At 48.5% G+C, this 18,745-nt stretch overlaps 6 protein-coding genes across 6 annotated transcripts; 3 read left to right on the plus strand and 3 right to left on the minus strand.

Moving 5' to 3' along the window:
- Positions 1-345: 345 nt before the first annotated feature.
- Positions 346-1,636, minus strand: F5891DRAFT_948946 (uncharacterized protein; the record flags this gene model as incomplete). Its single annotated transcript, XM_041374836.1, has 5 exons — positions 346-724; positions 790-1,225; positions 1,286-1,329; positions 1,384-1,481; positions 1,538-1,636. The coding sequence occupies 5 exons, from the start codon at positions 1,634-1,636 to the stop codon at positions 346-348; spliced, it is 1,056 nt and encodes a 351-aa protein (XP_041227900.1).
- Positions 1,637-2,649: 1,013 nt separating this feature from the next.
- On the plus strand, positions 2,650-4,813 carry F5891DRAFT_1023510 (uncharacterized protein). The gene is made up of 7 exons (XM_041361287.1): positions 2,650-2,707; positions 2,772-3,712; positions 3,766-3,904; positions 3,955-4,121; positions 4,144-4,307; positions 4,354-4,497; positions 4,556-4,813. The coding sequence occupies exons 2-7, from the start codon at positions 2,930-2,932 to the stop codon at positions 4,683-4,685; spliced, it is 1,527 nt and encodes a 508-aa protein (XP_041227901.1). The 5' UTR covers positions 2,650-2,707; positions 2,772-2,929; the 3' UTR covers positions 4,686-4,813.
- A 2,167-nt stretch (positions 4,814-6,980) lies between these two features.
- F5891DRAFT_1172058 (RmlC-like cupin domain-containing protein) lies at positions 6,981-8,522 on the minus strand (the record flags this gene model as incomplete). The annotated part of the gene is given in 5 exon segments (XM_041365568.1): positions 6,981-7,193; positions 7,213-7,409; positions 7,464-7,913; positions 7,961-8,207; positions 8,255-8,522. 5 exon segments carry the CDS (start codon positions 8,396-8,398, stop codon positions 6,981-6,983), a joined length of 1,251 nt encoding a protein of 416 aa, XP_041227902.1. The 5' UTR covers positions 8,399-8,522.
- Positions 8,523-8,605: 83 nt separating this feature from the next.
- F5891DRAFT_1143341 (60S ribosomal protein L44) lies at positions 8,606-9,564 on the plus strand. Its single transcript, XM_041364951.1, has 7 exons — positions 8,606-8,681; positions 8,740-8,753; positions 8,806-8,836; positions 8,890-9,010; positions 9,066-9,151; positions 9,204-9,252; positions 9,302-9,564. The coding sequence occupies exons 1-7, from the start codon at positions 8,665-8,667 to the stop codon at positions 9,302-9,304; spliced, it is 321 nt and encodes a 106-aa protein (XP_041227903.1). The 5' UTR covers positions 8,606-8,664; the 3' UTR covers positions 9,305-9,564.
- Positions 9,565-9,609: 45 nt separating this feature from the next.
- F5891DRAFT_1277065 (uncharacterized protein) lies at positions 9,610-11,818 on the plus strand. Its single transcript, XM_041370254.1, has 2 exons — positions 9,610-9,769; positions 9,830-11,818. Exons 1-2 carry the CDS (start codon positions 9,734-9,736, stop codon positions 11,486-11,488), a joined length of 1,695 nt encoding a protein of 564 aa, XP_041227904.1. The 5' UTR covers positions 9,610-9,733; the 3' UTR covers positions 11,489-11,818.
- A 1,156-nt stretch (positions 11,819-12,974) lies between these two features.
- On the minus strand, positions 12,975-13,247 carry F5891DRAFT_949155 (uncharacterized protein; the record flags this gene model as incomplete). Its single annotated transcript, XM_041374854.1, has 1 exon — positions 12,975-13,247. One exon carries the CDS (start codon positions 13,245-13,247, stop codon positions 12,975-12,977), a length of 273 nt encoding a protein of 90 aa, XP_041227905.1.
- Positions 13,248-18,745: the final 5,498 nt, after the last annotated feature.

Genomic DNA, 18,745 nt, shown 5'->3' on the forward strand with positions numbered 1-18,745 from the left:
CCGCTGCCAGTAAGTTTGATCAGAGTCAACACCGCATCACGAATAGACCATAACCTATCGACAATAGTACACGTCGCCACCATCAAATTCCGCCGGAAGGATCAAGCCGGTGGCAATGATGATTACATCACGAATTCCAGAATTATAATATCGGTATTCAAATATTTGATCAGGTTTAGATCCAAAATCTTGACCAAAGCCTCGTGTTCGAGTCACTCCAAAGAAGAATAATCGGTACACAGGACCTACTTGATTTCAAAACCTAACAGATGCATATCGAACGACTAAACACATACTACATAGTATTGGAACAAAATATGTAGCGAGAACTTCGTCAACCTAGCTCTAGACCACTTTCGGGATGGAGGAATCATCATGATCCCGCTCGTATTCTGCGTTCAACTCTGCGTCCTGTGCGGCCTTGTCCGCGGTATTGGTATTCTTGGTGTAAGACTCACCATCTTGAGAATAGGCGCTGCGAACATGAAGGGGAAGAGAACGGCTTGCAGATGGTTTGTTAAGGAACGTGTGTGACAGATCTGTGGAAGGAAAACGGGTGGTGCCATCTGCAGAAATGCGTCCGAATTTGATGTCCCGAAACACGATGCACGCCATCGCGTTGATGAGAGCTACGGCTGGAATGCTACACATGCCATGGTACACGGCTGGCACACTTGGATCCTTCAGAAGTACGAGCATGACGATGTTACTAGCAACAGCAATCCTAATTGATGTGACATGAAGAATGGATATTAATGAATAGCGACCTCGAGCAAAAGACGCACTTACAGGTAGTAATGTTGACCACCTTGCAGTAGGGCCTTAGAAAGTTGTGGGATGGACCCGCTGCCCATGAACGTTCGCAAGCGAACTTCAAATGAATCTCCAGCGGCACAATTCCTCACAATACGATACGAGATAGCCGCTACAACAGCACTATCATTGATAAGTCCCATTATCAGCGTGGACTCTATGTAGCCTGCAACTTGTGAGTTGATGCATTGCTGAGTTGGTCCAATGTGAACGCCTTCGATGCCGAATGGGACGGTGGCAGAGGCTATTACAACCGCAACCCACAAGAAAATAAACACTCCACGAACGATTTTGCTCCCGTACCATACCGCATATACCCTAAGAAGAAAGAGCATAGCTGTGGTAGACTGAGCTAGTGCCATGCAGATCCCCAAAGAAATTTGGAGAGCCTGGCAATTCGGGACACTGGCAACTAAAGGTGGGCGTCATCAAATTATGGATGTCCGCAACATCTGCAACAAAAGAAACTCACCTTGGAAGATGAAACTGGTCAGGATATAACTGAGAGTGAACACCCTTCAAGAAGGGTCTTAGCGATAATCCGTTTTGGCGCCATAAAACATTTATTACCTCGACAGATAGTAAACCACGGTTGGCAAATTCACTTTAAGGCGGAAAAGTAACTTATAGTCGTTGCTTAGGTTGATGACAATGTCCCAGATATAAGCCTGAATTGTGTGTTCTATCAACTATGTAAAGCGTATGGGAGTAGCCTTGAACTCACCCCGAGAGTCACAGCATATATATACCTGGAGACTTCGAACTGGTTGGCAAGGGTGGGCGTCAGGTATGCCAATGGAGTGTTTGGATTAGGAAGAGACATGGCGGGCACAAAGCAAGTCGCGAACCACAACTACATAATAGGTGCTACCGTTATCAGTATTTGTGCGCAGTGAGATACTGATGGGGTAGGTTGAGAAGTCGGGCTTCGGACCTTACCGTTGCGGTGATATGTACAGTCGCCGGAAGCGCCCATATAATCCATTACCCCAAAAATCTCAGCCTACCAATGGCGGTGGTGGCACAAGAGGCTGTTCTGTATCGACAGGTTCCCATTCATGGTGTGCATTACTATAGCTCGAACAAGAGAAAGATGTAATCAACAACGCTTAGAGTTTGAGGGTCCACATACCGACGTGTGTTAGGAAGAAGAAAAAATCCAGGGAAGGCAAGAAGAGTACGCCTCGTAAGAATTGTATACAATGATAAACAATAGATGCACTGGAGGCGGTTGCTATCAAACTTTATGCAAGAGTTTCGCTTAGGCTGCCGCGATGCCATCAGCAAAACCTCATGTTTTCGATGTCTGTTTCTCGAATCAGAATCTGGTCGAATGTAGAAAAGATAATATTACATAAGTGAAAATTCAATTCGTTTACCGTTCGTAGGGTTCTGACGTCATTGCGGCTTGAGGTGGTAGTCTAAAAGGGATTGCCTTAGCGGTGATACTAATACTAATAAAGGCCGCTTGTGATTTGGTGTTTCAGTCTCGTAAAAATGTTTGGAGCTAGAGCTTCCAGGGTTCTACTAATAGCGGTGGGTCAGACCACTGCTACAGAGTGCTACAGTCTACAGAGGCTGAGCGCTCCGTAACACTCTGTAATCATGTGTAATGAATTACGTTTCCCTGATGTGTGTTGACCCTTCAGCTGATCGGTGTGTGTCACTCTATCCTTGCTATTGGTTATCGATTATCAATGGTGTGAACTGGCGAGCTGCGGGCAAGTGAGGTACTTTGGTAGATCCGATGGACTAGCAAAAAAAATATGAAAATACAAATAAATAAATAATAAAATATTGCTTCCAGGCTTGCATTAGTACAATCAAAGATCCTATGGGCGCTCAGCGCTCAGCGATAGCCACTGGCAAATCATGTGAGATTCACTTCCGAAAGGTTAGATATTGCTACACATTGCGCTTTAAATAACCATTGACGGCAAGTTCATTTGGACAACAAGTACAGAAGAATGATCAACATGCATATGGTCATGGTCAAATCTTTGGAAACCGATGCGTGAGAGGCCCTATAGTTTCGATAATGATATCGATCTCAGCTTATTTGTGAACAGTATATAATTCTATACCTCAGTCACAAGCTTACCAGACAAGATCACCGATGGCTAATATCCTTACTCGTTACGATTTAGAACAGTTCAAATGGAAGCCCTTCAAAGGTGAAGGCGGTCGAAATGGATGTACTCGCCCTCTTGGAGGCGCTGAGCATGCCCAGGATCTTATGAACCGTCATATCAAGGGTGATCAAACATTGTTCTTCGGACTCACTCTGGACTTGCACGATCCTGTGAGCATAACCAAACTCGCTTCTTCTGTTCAAGAATGCTGGTGCTGGCTCCGCTTCCAAATTCCTATCATCGCGACATCCGTCAATGGATTCGATCCCGAGCTGCCCACGATAACTTATACAACTGCCAGTCCGCAAGAGATCAGCCAGTGGATGCATCGTACTCTCATTGTCCACCCACCCTCGCATATCGACCTTGACCAATTGCGGGTTGATGAGGGTCAAAAGAAGGTCCCTTCATCCGATGGAGACCAGACATGGATGCACCTTCTCCCTGGCGAAATTGCCAATGGGACGGTTTCCAAATTTGGTCTGCTGTTCCATACCCATCACACACCGTTCGATGGCACAGGATTAAAGATCATCATGACTCGCTATCTGACGCAATTAGCGAGGGTGCTCTCTGACTCTCACAGTGCATCCGACTCTATTGAATGGGGAAATGAGCTGGAAAACCTCCCTCCCGCAGCTTACAACATACTAAACTCCAACGAACCTCTTCCTATTTCACCAAACTCGCTGGAGGAACCTTCCTTTGATCACGAGTATTACAAGTCCCTTGGAAGTGTCCTTACTGGCTTCGGCGCGTCGGGAAAGGTGACAATCATTGTCTCTTTCGATTTTCATGTGGCTTATTCGTGAATATGAAGGATGCATACGGATTTAAAGCTCGTCCGAAAGATACAGACTGGCCGAAGACACGTCGCGCTGAGGTTCTCTTAACGAGGGAAGAATCAGGAGGAATTCAAACTGCCTCAAAGATCGCTGGGTTCACACTTACACACCTTGGTATGTAGCTGTTCCTCCTCCATCACTGTGTCGTATTGAGAATCTGCTAGCCCACGCTGCGTTAGCGATGGTCGTCATAGCTGATAACCCACCCAATGCGGCATCTTCGTCACATTACTTGAACAACATGTCTCTGGCTAATTTCCGAGGGCGATTGGACTCACAATACTCGCTGCATCCAGGTTATATCCTTGGTGTTTTTATGGCTAGGATTCCGGTGTCAGCGTTCTTGTCTCCAGACGGAAGGTGTCCTCCCTTTGGACAAGAATATGCTTCTAAAGGTGGCAGACTTAGCCAAGGAACAGTATCGAGCTCACATAGAATTACCGGCTGCGTTGAGTTGCATGCCACGGGTCGGCGAAATATTCGCCTCTGCCATTGTGCCAGCTGCGAAAGCAAACATGTACGTGTGGAGCACGAATCATCCATGTTTTTCTAAATCGTAGCAGGCTGCCACCCAATCAATGTTACTCATTTTCTAGTGACGGCAAAGGTGAAAACTATTTGAACTCCACTTTTGCGGATGACGCTGGGAACACGCTCTTTTCGGTGACCAAGTTCTTCACATCTGTCAACAGGGTTGATCCTGGCCCGTGAGTTTTATACATTGCAGTTAAGTTTTTCTAATGCAGTCACTAACTGGAGCCTTAGATTCTTTCGTCTCTCCTCTTGGGGGGGCGTGATCGAGCTTAGTGCTGATTATAACTCTAACATCGTGAAAACCGAGGACGTGGTGGATTACTTGAATCAGTGGAAGAGGTTCATGCTTCTGGCCATTTGAATAACACTCACTACTGAATGATACCCATATCTTGCCTCACTGTCATTATATCATTAGGGGCTAGACGAGCGAAATGTATTGCTTTTGTACATATTTAGTCAAAGCTCATGTGACACCAACACGACTGCTAGTCACTAACACAAACAAACGAGGTTAGTTATGAGTCTATTGAAGTCGATGTTACATTCAGGGTATACCGTACTGAAAGGCACGTCAAGTGAGACACGGTCACTATCCAACGGTGGCCTTCATGATTCATGAACAAGTACATCCACACGATGATTGGACATGACTGCACAGCCAACATTACTTCTATCGTTCTGTTTGCTACAGAATCAAGAATCAGATGTTGTATGGATGTGCATCAGTCCTCGCAAGAACTCTACTTGAGCTGTAATGTCCGCCTTGAAGCCCTTATCCTGACTTCCAAACTATATGGACAGGCGGTCAAATCACATACCTTTTCTCCCTTCATGACTTCAGAACGACCACAAGCGGCAACGACCAACTGCACATCTGGACAATGTCGCGTCAGTATGATACCCTCGAGCATAGCAAACACAAATCATTTCCGTGTAGGGCCATATGAATGATATTGTCGATGTTGACGCATTGACGGATTAAGATGATATTTCATTTCGAAGCAAAACCAGGACTACAGGGTACGGGTCATTCCCTGCTGGTCGACATCAAGACTAACATCGTATGCGCGAACAAGGCGGGTCACCTTTACCATTCTCCTCGTAAATCACTCTAGAAAGTCCATTCAACATGCTTGTGATGACCAACGTATTATTGTTCAGTAACAGGTGCTTCAAACCTTCCTTCGCGTCCCAAAGCTGCGAATCATGCGTAGAGGACCGTCCCTCGCATGTAAATCATGATGATGCAGAATCACCCTAAGCAGATTACACAGTTCCCTGGGCGTGTTTGCGTCCTTGATTCGGAGTCCTTCCAAAGCCAGTCCTTCAGTTGGGAGATCGATTGGAAACCGAGATTGAAAGAACGCAACCTCGCTGAAAAGATGGTGTGTGTGGAAGAGCGACGCATGAATTTGATATAGTGAACCTTCTACGACCTGTCGATGCTAGTAGTTCAATCATTCCGACGCAACAATTCACCACTTAAATGAGTTCATGGTCTGGAAGTGCTAGAGTAAGTAGTCGAAGACTCGAAGTTGAGTCGAAGCCGCGTTACTACCGCAATTCTTGCTGACTAATAACCGTCGCTGTTCGGTTCCTTACCTCTCCGATAAGACTCTTTGATGCGATCACTCACTTAGGGTGGCACCCGGGTCCACCCATGTCACCCTACACTCACTCCACTGCGTGGCCATTGGTGCACTCTCATTTCATACACTCCTACCTTTCAAATTTCTCAGTGTTAGTACCTAGCCTGGGTCACGGTAGTTCGCAATAAAGAACAGGAGAATCTTCTTATTTCTCGGTGAGTACCTATCATGATAGCCCCCTTCATAGCAAATCGACTTCAGACTGACAATTGCTATGGTATGAATTCCCGGGTATAGAGGGGCCAAAATGGGCTGGCCATGACTGTCACAAGACACCTTGGACCCTCGAGTCAACGACCTTGGTCTTGATTCTGATTCCTTTTATTCGTCTTCGTCTTCGTCTTCGTTTTCGTTCTTGCTTCTATCACCCATCACCCACTATCGGCCTCCACTACCTGTGTGAGAGTAGAAAAATATATACACTCTAGACTTTGCAGCACCGAGCAAATAGCAAGAACGCCAAATCTCCAGTTACGAGGCGTACTCGTATATTCACTCTCCTGGCCGGACTATATAGAAGGAAAACAATCGTTCTTTGTTAATTATGGTCTCTTATTGTTTTGAGGATGCCGGCTCCGCGGTAGTTCTGAATATGGGTACCCGCACGACGACGACATTCCCTGGCGAGTCTCTTCTACTACAGTTCATCGTCCTTCGAGTCGGCCCCTTTGTGCACTTTCATATTCACTAACTATCACACCACCTGATCATCCTTGTATCGCAGACTGTCGCATCATTAGGTACCATCAACTGTGACAGAAGAATAGTCATCAACAGCATCATTCATCGAGTCGGTCCTCCAGCTCAAGATCCATTGCGCTGTCATTCACTAACTATCACATCGTCTGATCATCCTTCTATCATCATTGAGCGGAGAGAGGTCTCTCCATCAACAATGATACAAGGATGACCATCAATAGATGCAACCCTAAATGATGGTTCTCTACAGATCACAGGCTAGGCAAAAATATCAAAATCGAACCGACGTTACCATCCCAAACACACTAAGCAACTTCCACAAAAGCCCTATAAAGCTTAAACGCCGTCTCAAATGCCGAATACTTAACCTCCGTCCCCGCAGCGATGAATACGACCTGCCCCTTCCCCAATCCCAACCTCTTCGCCCCCTCCGCCCACATCACTGTCCCCTCGCCCTCAACCACAACAGCAATACTCGGCCCTCTCAGCTCACGATGGCTCTCGACACCTCCTTTCGCCTACGATGACTTGCATCACTGCTAGTTCGTTGATGGGCGGGTTGTAAAGGAGCGATCCAGCCGTGGATGTGCTCCCACGGGTGAACATGGTGGGTTGGATCAAGGTTTTGCCTGGGGTTGGGCTGTATGCGACGTTTGAGAGGAAGTCGAGGTGGGATGGGGGAGAGGAAGCAAGGGTGATGGTGTTGTCAGACGTTGCCATGCATTCGATTATGTCTGGAACAAGTTATTATATTTTGTTTGGTGCAATTGGGAGAGAGAATTTCACACCTCCTGTGATGTATACGTGGGGCTCTCCGGCGGTAACGGAGAATGCGTGTCCAGGCTTCAAGTTGAAGTGGTTGAGTATGAAAGCGCAGAAGACGTCGCTGTCATTGGGGTACATATTATGCAACTGCAAAACGAGCGATTTTGTATCCTTTTCTTCGTCTGATTCTTTTCCGGCTTGATACCTCTCTACGAGACGTTTGAGTTGCGCCGCAGCTTCTGCCTTATCTATCTGTGCATAGCATGATAACAAGTCTTTGAGGGCTGCTTCGCGCCCTGATTCGTCAGGTGAACATGCCCCTGATGCGAAGCGTGCTTTGATATCGGCTGGGAAGAGAGAGGCGAACTCTGGGACGAAGGCGAGGAACTCGGATATTCGAGATGTTGGGAGGAAACCGCAGAGAGCGCTGAAATTTGAAAGAGCTAGAGCCATTTCTTTTTTATGGTTCGAGTCTGCGTATATTTGACATATGGTATTTCATATTATAACGAGGCCTTACCTACGCACGCCCTGGGATTTTCTGAGTGTACGTGTTCCGCGGTGTGCTTATCAGGATGAATCTGCACGGGGAGTGCCTTGTCGAAAGACAAGATTTTGAACAAGAATGGAATCTGTCCGTTTTCTAAGCCGAACCGCTTGATTACAGATTCTCCGACGAGTTCTGGGTGGGCTGCGAGATGCTCTGAGAGCAGCTGTTTGGTGCCATGAACTCGTGTTGGCGCGTTTGGGTGAGTGCCCATCCACATCTATGAAATGTTAAATTGTGTACAATTATTTTAAAAGGACCACGAACCTCTGCGTATGAATTTGATTCATTTATCTTGAAATCTGGTATACCTGAGCCGTCAGCGAGCTGAGCTACCAGTGAACTGCTCCCTTTCTTCCCCCATGGATAGTTCTGTGTTGCGGGAATAAGGCGGAATACTTGTTCTGTCATCGCGATTGGAGCGCAAAACAGAGGAACATCGCGAGTTATATAGCATAGCTTGCATCAATCAATGTCATCATTACTGGGAGTCTGGGAGTCTGGAGACGCGTGAGGTGACTGAGGTCATCATGACGCGCTTTATCACGTGTCATTAACCTTCGGGATTCTCCTGAATCTTAATTGCATGAACTGCATAGTACCGGCGATTGCCGTACACGGAAATCTACGCTACTATCATCGACCTCAAGCCCAAGACACCGCCGACGCCGACAATCATGGTCAACATCCCCAAGTACGTTGCCAGTCCCATTCACTAGCTTTAGAATCACTCATGAATTGCTGCTAAAAAGGACTCGCCGGACTTGTGAGCAACCTCTGTTCTTGTTATGAATCTGCGAAAGTTAATGGTTGTGTAGATTGCAAGGGCAAGGCGTGCAAGAAGCACACGTATGTTCATGATTTGAGCTTATGGGATCAGGACCGCTGAGAACACTATGCAGGCCCCACAAAGTGACACAATACAAAAAGGGCAAAGATTCGCTGTTCGCCCAAGGAAAGCGTCGTTACGACCGTAAGCAATCAGGGTACGGTGGTCAGACTAAACCTGTCTTCCACAAGAAGGTGCGTTCTGTGCTGTGGGAGCATGGAATTCTGCTCATTGGGTTTGGGGATGTAGGCAAAGACAACGAAGAAGGTCGTGCTGCGGTTGGAGTGCACAGTGTGCAAGTACAAGATGCAGCTCTCGTTGAAACGTTGCAAACAGTACGTCTCTGTTCTATTCGAGTCATGTACAAACCTAAATTGTCTCCTGAAGCTTCGAGCTTGGTGGTGAGAAAAAGACAAAGGGTGCTGCGCTCCAATTCGTACGTCACTTTGCTTCTCATTAGGTTCTTTAGCTGATGGTAACTGTAGTGAGCGCCTTGGGAGTCGTTTCATATTTTTGTTTTCCATTGCTATGTATCCCCAAGTACATTATGACATGACATGCATGCATATCATCTTACGTGTGACTGGTCTCGAGTGACGTGCCTTGGTTAATGCGACTAGCCTATCAAGTTTTAGTGCGAGTGTTCGCCGAGTGTGAAGATAAATGCAACGCCCTCGTAACCACAGTCAATAGCCGCCCATTTAGTAGAGCATAGGATGAAGCGATGATCCAAAATGATTAGTCCCGCACTGATTTTTTGAAATTGCTGTGATGTCGCTTGTGACCGTAAATTCTAATTGGCCCACTGTTTCTTGGTCAGTTATTCCTACATCGCAAACCTGGAAGTGGAAGCAATCGTTGGGGGGTACTACCCTTTAGTATAAAGAGGAGTCATCTAAAGGAGAAGGATCTCTTTCATGCACGCTTCAAACGTAGTCGAGACCAGCGATTTTGTGCGTGTTTTTATCATTTTCGTCGAGGAGGCTGGCTGAACTCATTGATTGTCATTGCAGACAAACGCGTCCACTTCACAAGATGACTCCGAGCTATCATCACATGCAAGCCAGCCTTTTACACCTCCAAGAGGTCGTACACGTTACCCTGACACCCTAGCTCGCGTCCCCTTGCATCGCCGTGGGACATCCAAGACATATGAGCGACTCGAAGATCTCCTTCGTGAGGCCGGTTACAAAGAAACTCGCGTCTTTACACCAGAATCCGAGCGACATACAGATCATGGAATCGATAAGCACACGAGCAGTGTGCGTGGTGGCGTAGGCACTGTCGTCGGGTTCCTCGCCGGCCTTGTAAGCCGTAATTCGAGTATGGCACGGGAACCGATCTCCAACAAAGATTTACACTCTCAACCACCATCGCCGCTTGCACACATCAAAGCTCTCCACCCATCATCTTCCGCATCTTCCTATTCCTTCAATACATCTCCAGAAAGCCTTCGCAAGCATTCTCGCTTTCATGCCACACGCAACCTATTCCCTGAAACCCATGGCCAGTCTCTCGCTCCAAATGCCTACATTCGTCATCAATCTTCATCCAACTTTTCCAAAGATGCTCCAAACGCTCACGCATACCTCCGGCATATGGCATCAGCACCGAATATCCAACCCCTAGCTAAACGCCCCTCCTCATCGAACGTCTCCCTCCGTTCCCATCGCACTCCCCACGCACAACCTCGTTCTTCACGTCGGGACGTGGTCCTCACATCAGACGATATCATCGAGACAGACGACCCTCCACCGCTCCCTCGTAACTGGATGGAATCTGTCGCTAAAGCCCTTCTCTCTGGTGTGCCTGAGACTGCCTCTACGCGAAAAATGAACTCGACGTTTTCAGAGGCGACGAATAGACCCAGGGAACAGAGACGGCCACCATTGCTATGCGCACAGGTACAGGAGCAGCGTGCAGGTACGACTGAGGGGAAGGTGAGCCAGACGAGCGTCGTGTGTAGGTCTGCGCCTGCATCGCGTGCGGGATCGAGGGTGCGTAGAACCGGTGCTGAATACGATGAATCGAGACATAGACGTGACGACGAGAGACGGAGGAGGAACAAGCGGGAGGAAGAATTAAGGAAAGGAAAAGGAAAGGGGAAGGGGAAACGCAAGGAATCAGATATGGTTCCTTCATTAGCCCGTACGAGGGTTGAGAACGACGAGTGGAGTATGAGCAGGTACCCCTCCGCGAGCCATAGACAGGAAGGCCCGTGTTCTTCCAGCTCCTCCTCTGAAGATGTGGACGACGACGAAGAAGACGAAGGAGAACTAGACCTAGAAAGGATACTCGTCCCAGCTAGACGCCAAGCCTCCATTCGCAGTCTCCGAAAACATCTTCACCCACCCAGTACAGCAGGCAGCCTCCGGAGTCTGCCTTCGGCATCCACCACCATCAGCACTACCAATAGCACCATCAACGGCCAACACCCGTCTTTTGCACCAGATTCCCAAGGACACATCTGGCTAGACGACTCATGGGGCACAAGTAGAGGCCGCCGGTGGGTCGTAGGTGAAGAAGACGACGATGAAGGGGACGGGTATGGAAACGGGAACGCTAACGGCGCACTTTCAGCGTCTTCGATTGGGGGGACTGGTATTCGTACGCGTGCGGGGATGAAGCGCCGCCGCGGGTTGCCTGGCGCGTGGGCGCAGTGGGGCGGTTAAATCGATGCTGTGATGATAAAGGGACTCCCTCTTTCTCTTCCTGGTTTTAATTGTTTGCAGGGATAGACACGTGCGGAATGGGGTTGGTTTGCTGGTACTTTGGATACTGGACCCTTCGTTCGTACGTGCATGCTCGACTATTCGCATTTTTTTTCCTTTTTCATCCTCGCTTTCGTTTCATGCACATTGTTATGGTATGGTATACATATGCTTTATTGATGTCGTGTCCATGGGGTATCTCAGATCTCACTGGGACGAAGGATACGAGTAATTTACTTTGTTCTAACTCAAACTTGAAGAATATATAAATGTAATTGTTGATGATGGTCATGAGTTTTGTCAGTGTTGAACGATATCGATCAACGTAGCAACATGTGTGTGCGAGCCCGCGAGCAAACCATGTTGACTCGGATCAGGGGCCTTTTGGACACCGGCATGTTGCGAAATCTAGGCCTGACCGTGCTAGTTTTCTGAAGGAGGAGTGATGTATTTGCGCATGGTCAGCTATACACTGCACTGTCGAGAGTGCGAAATCATTGCGAAAATCCTTATTGCTGTAACAAATCACATCTTGATTTGTTAATACAATAAAGGTGGATGCGGGTCACACATCATGGGATGTAGTAATGGTGTCTATGAAAATGTCTGCCAGTATGGATAATATGGTGAGCAGAGAGTTAAAGACGATGCAAAAAACTAGCAGTCCAACACTAGTAGTCTGTTCCCAAACTATAACTGTGAGGGTGACTATGATCATTGATAGTCACTCTAACACTTATAGTTTGGGTAGACTCGCGGAGACGTTGAACAGAATGCCGACAGATAGGAGTAAGAAATGATACTTTGACTTACTTGTAAAAAAATGTCCCATATGTACGAAGTCTAGAGAAGACTCAGCGGAAGTTAATAGAACAACGCTGAGGTGGGAAAAGGCGCGAAGCGGGTACATAAGGGTCTATGGAGGATCTGTGGCTGAGCGCTGAGTGGCGAACTTCGGTGCTGTACAGTACACAATTTGGGAGAAATGACATATCTAGAACGTGCTTATGTCAACACTAGGGAATAGCACGGGTAACCCGTGGGTGTCCAAGCCTCATCACCAAAAGTCCCAAACCTAGATAAGGTATGCTCAGGTCTTATCATCCGGTATCAGCTTCACCATAGCCACCATGGCCCATCAGCCCAGCCCAGCCCCAGGTCATCCGAGATGGTAAGATCATGAAACTGAATTTTTGCTCATTTAACCATCAGCTGATGGGTCATGCATCATGACTGACATATGATGGCTGCTGAGCAGGCCTGAACAATTTCCAGCACCTTATAGTGGCTTATTGCAGTGGTATGGTACTAGTATAAGCACATATTATTCTTGTAGTACATACTATATGACATCAGCTACGTCGCTCAGCAATTCTTTAGCTGTATCAACATCCATTTGAAATCTCCGTTTCGCGAACCGCGAGAGCAAAGCGATGGCAAGATAGAGCTATGTGACACTTTGGTCTGGATGATCAGTGGGGTGCAAGTCGAGGGCCCCTTGAAAAAGAGAGATGGGGATGTCGAGGTCAAAGTATCTTCCGTCCGCTTGGCAACTAACAGACTTTGCCACGGCTAGATTGAACAGTGCTGCAGGGCGGTAGGGATGATCCATGGGACAGAGATCCGAGGCCCGTTCAAAGTGCTTTATGGATTGTTCGAGATCCCCGCTGTTCTGCATCCTGCGGTATCGTGCGAGAAGACGATGTCCGGCGTCCGTCATCAGTGCTAACACTTTCATATCGCTGCATGTAACCTGCACGTTGCAGCTGTCACGTGAACCTCGCAATAAACCCTGACGTGAATCGCCCTAAGCAATTGGATCCATTTAATATCACTAACTAGAGACTCTGTCAGCAGACGCCGCGGATGACTCGTGTATTGCTGGAACTCACAGAGTAAAACGAAAAATGAACACTGATACCGTGCTGGATAGAGTCTAGTTGAAAGAAGAATAATGGGTAGTAGAACCCGATCTGGAAAAGAAAGCCTCTGCAGAATGGTTATTTGGAGAAAGTCAGGAATGTACGTTGCAGGTCTCACCCTATTATTAGGAGCACAAACGGTACATCGTGAATACATCTTCTAGCCGCCACGATATAGTTCACCGGTATCGCCGGCGGATCAAGGTGAGTTCACATGCACAAACACGCAGTTAAGAGAAATAAGCTGATCAACCCTGCGCTTATACGGACGCCATTGGAAAAACCAAGAGGACTGTTGAGGAGGTTATTGAGCATGATCGGATGGATGATAGCACCTAGCGATGAGCCTGTAACGACGAACGTCATGACCAGTATGGCTTGGGGTGAATCATCAATATCAGCCGAGCGGAGATAGATATCACATACCAGTGATGACGACTTGTTGCACTCCACCGAGTTGCATCTCTCCCGGGTGCTGGGTGGGTTTTCAATAGCCTGGCTCCTCACTAAACAATACGCACATTATCAGGCATGTGGATGATTGGTGTTTCATATACTGGGTAGCAGTATCACGAGGTAGACAATTGATAGCAAGCGGTGCACCAGCGAAGACTTGATAATGAATTAGAGATCATATAATACAAGACCAAATGATTTCTCACCATGCCGCGTCACATAAGCCATGTCGGGTGACATCACTGAGGCTGCAGTGAGGCGTTGGAATAGAGGCAATGCGCATATACTCACCTTTAGGTATTAAATGCAGATACACTGTGTGGAGAGATAGTAAGTACACTGTATGAGAAGGGGTGGACAGTGTTACCTTGAACAGAAATTCAGGTCATAAACTATGACCAATAGCCGCAAGAGTGGTGGTGGTGGTGGTGGTGGGAAGAGCAGTGGGTACTAGTACCGGTTGAAGAGCGAGCCCAACCCCAACAGCGCAAAAGTGGCCAAGTGGCAAAGGGTACCAAATAAAGGACTTAAGAAAATCGAGCGTGCACAGAAGAGCAGTGATACGGATTCACACATTTGGCACCGATATGGTTTCAACTGACCTGTTTTGTTGTATTGCGCATACAACACTTATTGTGAGACCCAATCGACGGGGAGGCGTGCTTGGAAGTTGGCTGAGTCCACATCGTGAGGTAGTCTGGAGTTTGCTTGGGTACGTCTGGCATGGACATCGAAGCCGTAGCGGTAAAAGAACAGGAGTCCATGATGGACTCGACCGTGACAACTTGAAGCCTCTTCTGTTAACCGGGCATTCAAAGTGGAGTCTGGACTGTATGCATCGCCGATTCGCAGAGAATATCAGGGAGGATCAAACTTACAGAAGTATATCAGGATGTTATCATAATGACAAAAGCATATCATTTGTGTAGCATACACGGGAACAACGGTAAGCTACGAACTACTCGACATCATAATGATCAAGCGCTGGCGTCATCGTCTCAGCAGCCATCACCCATGATCCAGTAAACCTCGTGACCGTCAGCCTAATAAGGCAATACCGGTTTTCTGGACTTTTGGTGATGCTGTACCCGTACCCGTACCACACCATACCCGTGTGGTCAGGTATGGGTACGGGTCCACGGGTATGCAGGTACGAGGGAGAATGAGAGGAGTGACTGTGACGGCGGGCAACAGCTTGGATCAGCGTGGCTCAAACTCGAACTAGGATCGACGGACTCACTCACTGCGACGGCAGGAAACAGCTTGGATCAGCGTGGCTCGAACTTGAACGAGGATCGACAGGCTCACTCACTGTGAACGGTGGGCAATAGCTTGAATCAGCATGGCTCGAGCTTGAAGAAGGACCAATACACACTTTGTCTGTGGAACTTGAAGGTAGGTGTACCTGATTCAGATGGGCGAGCTTGAGAGGTATCTCATCTGGCTTATTCCCATGCTGCAGTTCATTGAAGAGTCTATGCAATGTCGTTGGACAGCCTCCTGTCACCTGGAAGACCCCACGCAGAACAGATGCATCATCGATGCTCTTGACGAAATTTTTTCTTCGGAAGAGGCGGGAAGACTTGTCACGCTGTTGACAAACGCCCTCACAGGTCCAGCCTTCTCAGTCATCCATGTAATATTCATAAGCCGCCCTGAGGAACATATCCGGGCAGTCATGCCCTCAGCATCCACGAGATTCTCGTGATAAAGACACCATACGGGATGTCCTAGAATGGTTAGATAAAACACGGACAATTCGTTCCACCATTTTCGGTCGGCCAGCCATCTCCTGGCCATCGGAGGATGAATTGGAGACATTGGTCTTTTCTGGTGGGCGGTCTGTGCTGACATTAAGGGTACTCAGAGTACCCTTACTAAAGCTCGGTAAAGCTCGGTAAGAAACTCACCAAATTCGGCTCGACATGCCTCAGACATGCGGCAGACTTCGGCATCCCGGCGGACTTCGAAACTCATGCCTGTTGTTCGACCATCACCTCGTCGTCGCTCTATGCGACTACGGGCTTTACAGACGCCCTTCCGAAGGGGCCAAAAGGCCATGGAACAAGTACAAAGGCCTGTGACTCGTGGAAGAGTTAGCAAAAGTCGAGGAGGACGAAATCCTGCCGGTAGTAGCTCAGATCATGCAAAAATCCAAATCCAATGGCTGTCTGCGCCATCCCGCACGCAAAAGGTCATCGACCACCTCCACAACAATCAGGCAGATTGCCGAATCTTATTTTACTCGGACGGAAAGCAATCGCACGGTGATGGTGACCGCCCCTCTGGAAAAGATAAGGTTTCAGTATGCGCTGTTATCGCAAAGTACGTTTTCGAGGACAATGAAGAATATGCGGAGTATTATGCGACTGTGCCAGACAAATTTCGAGACTTGACAAACAATCATATCAACGGGTATGTTCTCTCAATGCATCCGTCGTGTTGTGTACTGATGTTCCTTTCAAAGCCTCAGAAAAAAATTTCGTGAATGTCACGACAAGTTACATGCAACCGGCGCTGGTATCATGCCCCAGGATGAAAATGCTGCTCAGAACTTGCATGGTGTGTATTTCTTTTTGTTTTTTGTAGTCTTACTAACTAAATTCACAGCGCAAATACTGAAAGAATTCCCCTGGTATGACGACCTCATTAGCATCATGGGGGGAAACCCTGCCGTGTCTCTCAAAACGGTCTCGTCATGCCCAGGCGTGGACCATGCTGGAAATTATTTTTCCATATCATCTAAGGCGGGTAGCTCCTATTCTGAAACCCTGCGCTCTGGGAGCGCTCAATTTGGCGCTCATCCTGAGCCTGCCAGTTCTAATCATAACACTCAGTCATCCTCTGGTCAGCATTACCCTCCCCCCTCTGGTGCTCAGCATTACCCTCCCCCCTCTGGCGCTCAGCATTACCCTCCCCCCTCTGGTGCTCAGCCTTACCCTCCCCCCTCCGGTGCTCAGCATTACCCTCCCCCCTCCGGTGCTCAGCCTTACCCTCCCCCATCCGGTGCTCAGCCTTACCCTCCCCCCTCCGGTGCTCAGCCTTACCCTCCCCCCTCCGGCACTCAGCCTTACCCTCCCCCCTCCGGCGCTCAGCATTACCCTCCCCCCTCCAGCGCTCAACATTACCCTCCCCCCTCTGGTGCTCAACGTTACCCTCCCCCCTCCGGCGCTCAGCATTACCTTCCCTCATTGGGCACTCAGCCTTACCCTCCCTCTGGTTGTTACAAGTAACATCGGCTACATGGCCCCCCTATCATTTTTCCCCTTCGTCCTTGCCCTCGTATGCCTCCGGCTCGTACTTCTCTACCGACTATCCGTTGACCGGATCCTTGGGACCGTTCCCCGTCCCTCATCCCCCTCCTATCGCACCAACGTGTGCATGTGCCTTCAGGCTATGACTCGTTCTGACTCGTGCCACCAATGTGGCTTTCCTTATCTTGTCTTATCTTTCCTCTGACTCGTGCGCGCTGCGCATTGTATCATTTACCGTTGGCTCGTTCCAATGTTTCTCGGTCTCATTCTGCATTCGACCTCACATCACTAATCAGGCTCTGCTACCAGCGTACCTATACCCTTTCCGTTTCCCCTTTGCCCTTACCTACAGTACGGTAGCCTTGCCCTTAACCCTTTCCACTTAGTATAAGTAGTCGGTCACCCTGTACTAGATTCCCTAACTTGAATCTACTCAATCTTCCCTCGAACATACTTCCCTCTGAAGCCCCCTCAGCTTCAGTCTCTAGTATCTTTTCTTAGGTGCTCATCGCGCCTAAGTCTACCTTGATCGACTACTCATCGTTCGGACAAGACTGTCCTTACTTTGAGAATGTCAGTGACTTTGAAGACATCCGTCTTAGAAGTCACATGACACGCGCGTCTCTGATATCTGCCGACTCGTCGTCGCCAGTCTCAGTCACTACACCGGACCCTTCCGGTTACGTCACGAACGTTAGCGGACGACGCCCCTCTTAGGGCTCCGTATAACAGATCTATTTGAGTGCGTAACACTGGTCATCACTATCTTCCTCATGGCGGTCAGCCCACTGGCAATCAGTATTTTGACCGTGTCCCTCAGTATGGTAAGCAAACTGGCGAGCTCCCTGTGCACTCTCGCGGTGCTTCTGATTCGCCTCTCAACGATGACGACGACGACGACATTAACATGCCCGATTATTTCAGCCCTCCTTATGATGACGAGGCGATGGATCTTTCATTCAGTGATGTACCACGGCCTACTCCTCCCCCACAACGTGATTATCGTGACGAGCCTAATGTTACTATCCTTGACAGTCCACCGAAGTCGTCGAGACCCACTGCATCGTCGAAGCGCCCACTTCCTGCATCAACCCCTTCGCCCCCCATCACTCCCCCGCCAACTCAATCTGACTTCGTGCTACCACGCACATCGCAGACCTCTGTTCGGGACAGTCGCGCATCATTCGGGGTATCCGGTGCTGGTGCAAAGGATCCAAAGCGACGCACCAGCACGGGGTCACTCAAACTAACGTCTCGTCACTCTTCGGGCTCTGCACAGTCTAAGCCAGCATCAGCGTCTTCAGCTCCTGTGGTGACGTCGACGTCCATGACGTCTCCGGTTGGCTCCTCGTCCGCAGGAAAACAGAAGCAGGTGAAGAAACAACGTTCGGATATTCAGAGTAGGGTTGATGTACTTAACAACGAAATCGAGAAGGTGCAGTCCGACAGGATCACGCGGGAGGAGCTCAAAAATGAGCGCTACATGGCCAAGTATAATCTCGCTCGGCAGGCCAACGAACACAAATACCTCAAAAACGAGCGTGCGGATGATTACGTCGAAGCTGCCGCTGCACATAAACGCAGCC

The sequence above is a fragment of the Suillus fuscotomentosus genome (genome assembly GCF_016647785.1).
Source record: "Suillus fuscotomentosus strain FC203 chromosome Unknown F5891scaffold_17, whole genome shotgun sequence".
Lineage (NCBI taxonomy): Eukaryota > Fungi > Basidiomycota > Agaricomycetes > Boletales > Suillaceae > Suillus > Suillus fuscotomentosus.

What these genes read in the sequence shown, in the direction of transcription:
- F5891DRAFT_1023510 (XM_041361287.1), top strand. Translation starts at nt 2,930, where the DNA reads ATGGCTAATATCCTTACTCGTTACGATTTAGAACAGTTCAAATGGAAG. An exon ending in GTTCACACTTACACACCTTG is followed by an intron (nt 3,905 to 3,954) that starts GTATGTAGCTGT and finishes AGAATCTGCTAG; the next exon opens with CCCACGCTGCGTTAGCGATG. An exon ending in CCAGCTGCGAAAGCAAACAT is followed by an intron (nt 4,308 to 4,353) that starts GTACGTGTGGAG and finishes AAATCGTAGCAG; the next exon opens with GCTGCCACCCAATCAATGTT.
- F5891DRAFT_1143341 (XM_041364951.1), top strand. An exon ending in AAGGCGTGCAAGAAGCACAC is followed by an intron (nt 8,837 to 8,889) that starts GTATGTTCATGA and finishes AACACTATGCAG; the next exon opens with GCCCCACAAAGTGACACAAT. An exon ending in TCGTTGAAACGTTGCAAACA is followed by an intron (nt 9,152 to 9,203) that starts GTACGTCTCTGT and finishes TGTCTCCTGAAG; the next exon opens with CTTCGAGCTTGGTGGTGAGA.
- F5891DRAFT_1277065 (XM_041370254.1), top strand. Translation starts at nt 9,734, where the DNA reads ATGCACGCTTCAAACGTAGTCGAGACCAGCGATTTT. An exon ending in TAGTCGAGACCAGCGATTTT is followed by an intron (nt 9,770 to 9,829) that starts GTGCGTGTTTTT and finishes TTGTCATTGCAG; the next exon opens with ACAAACGCGTCCACTTCACA.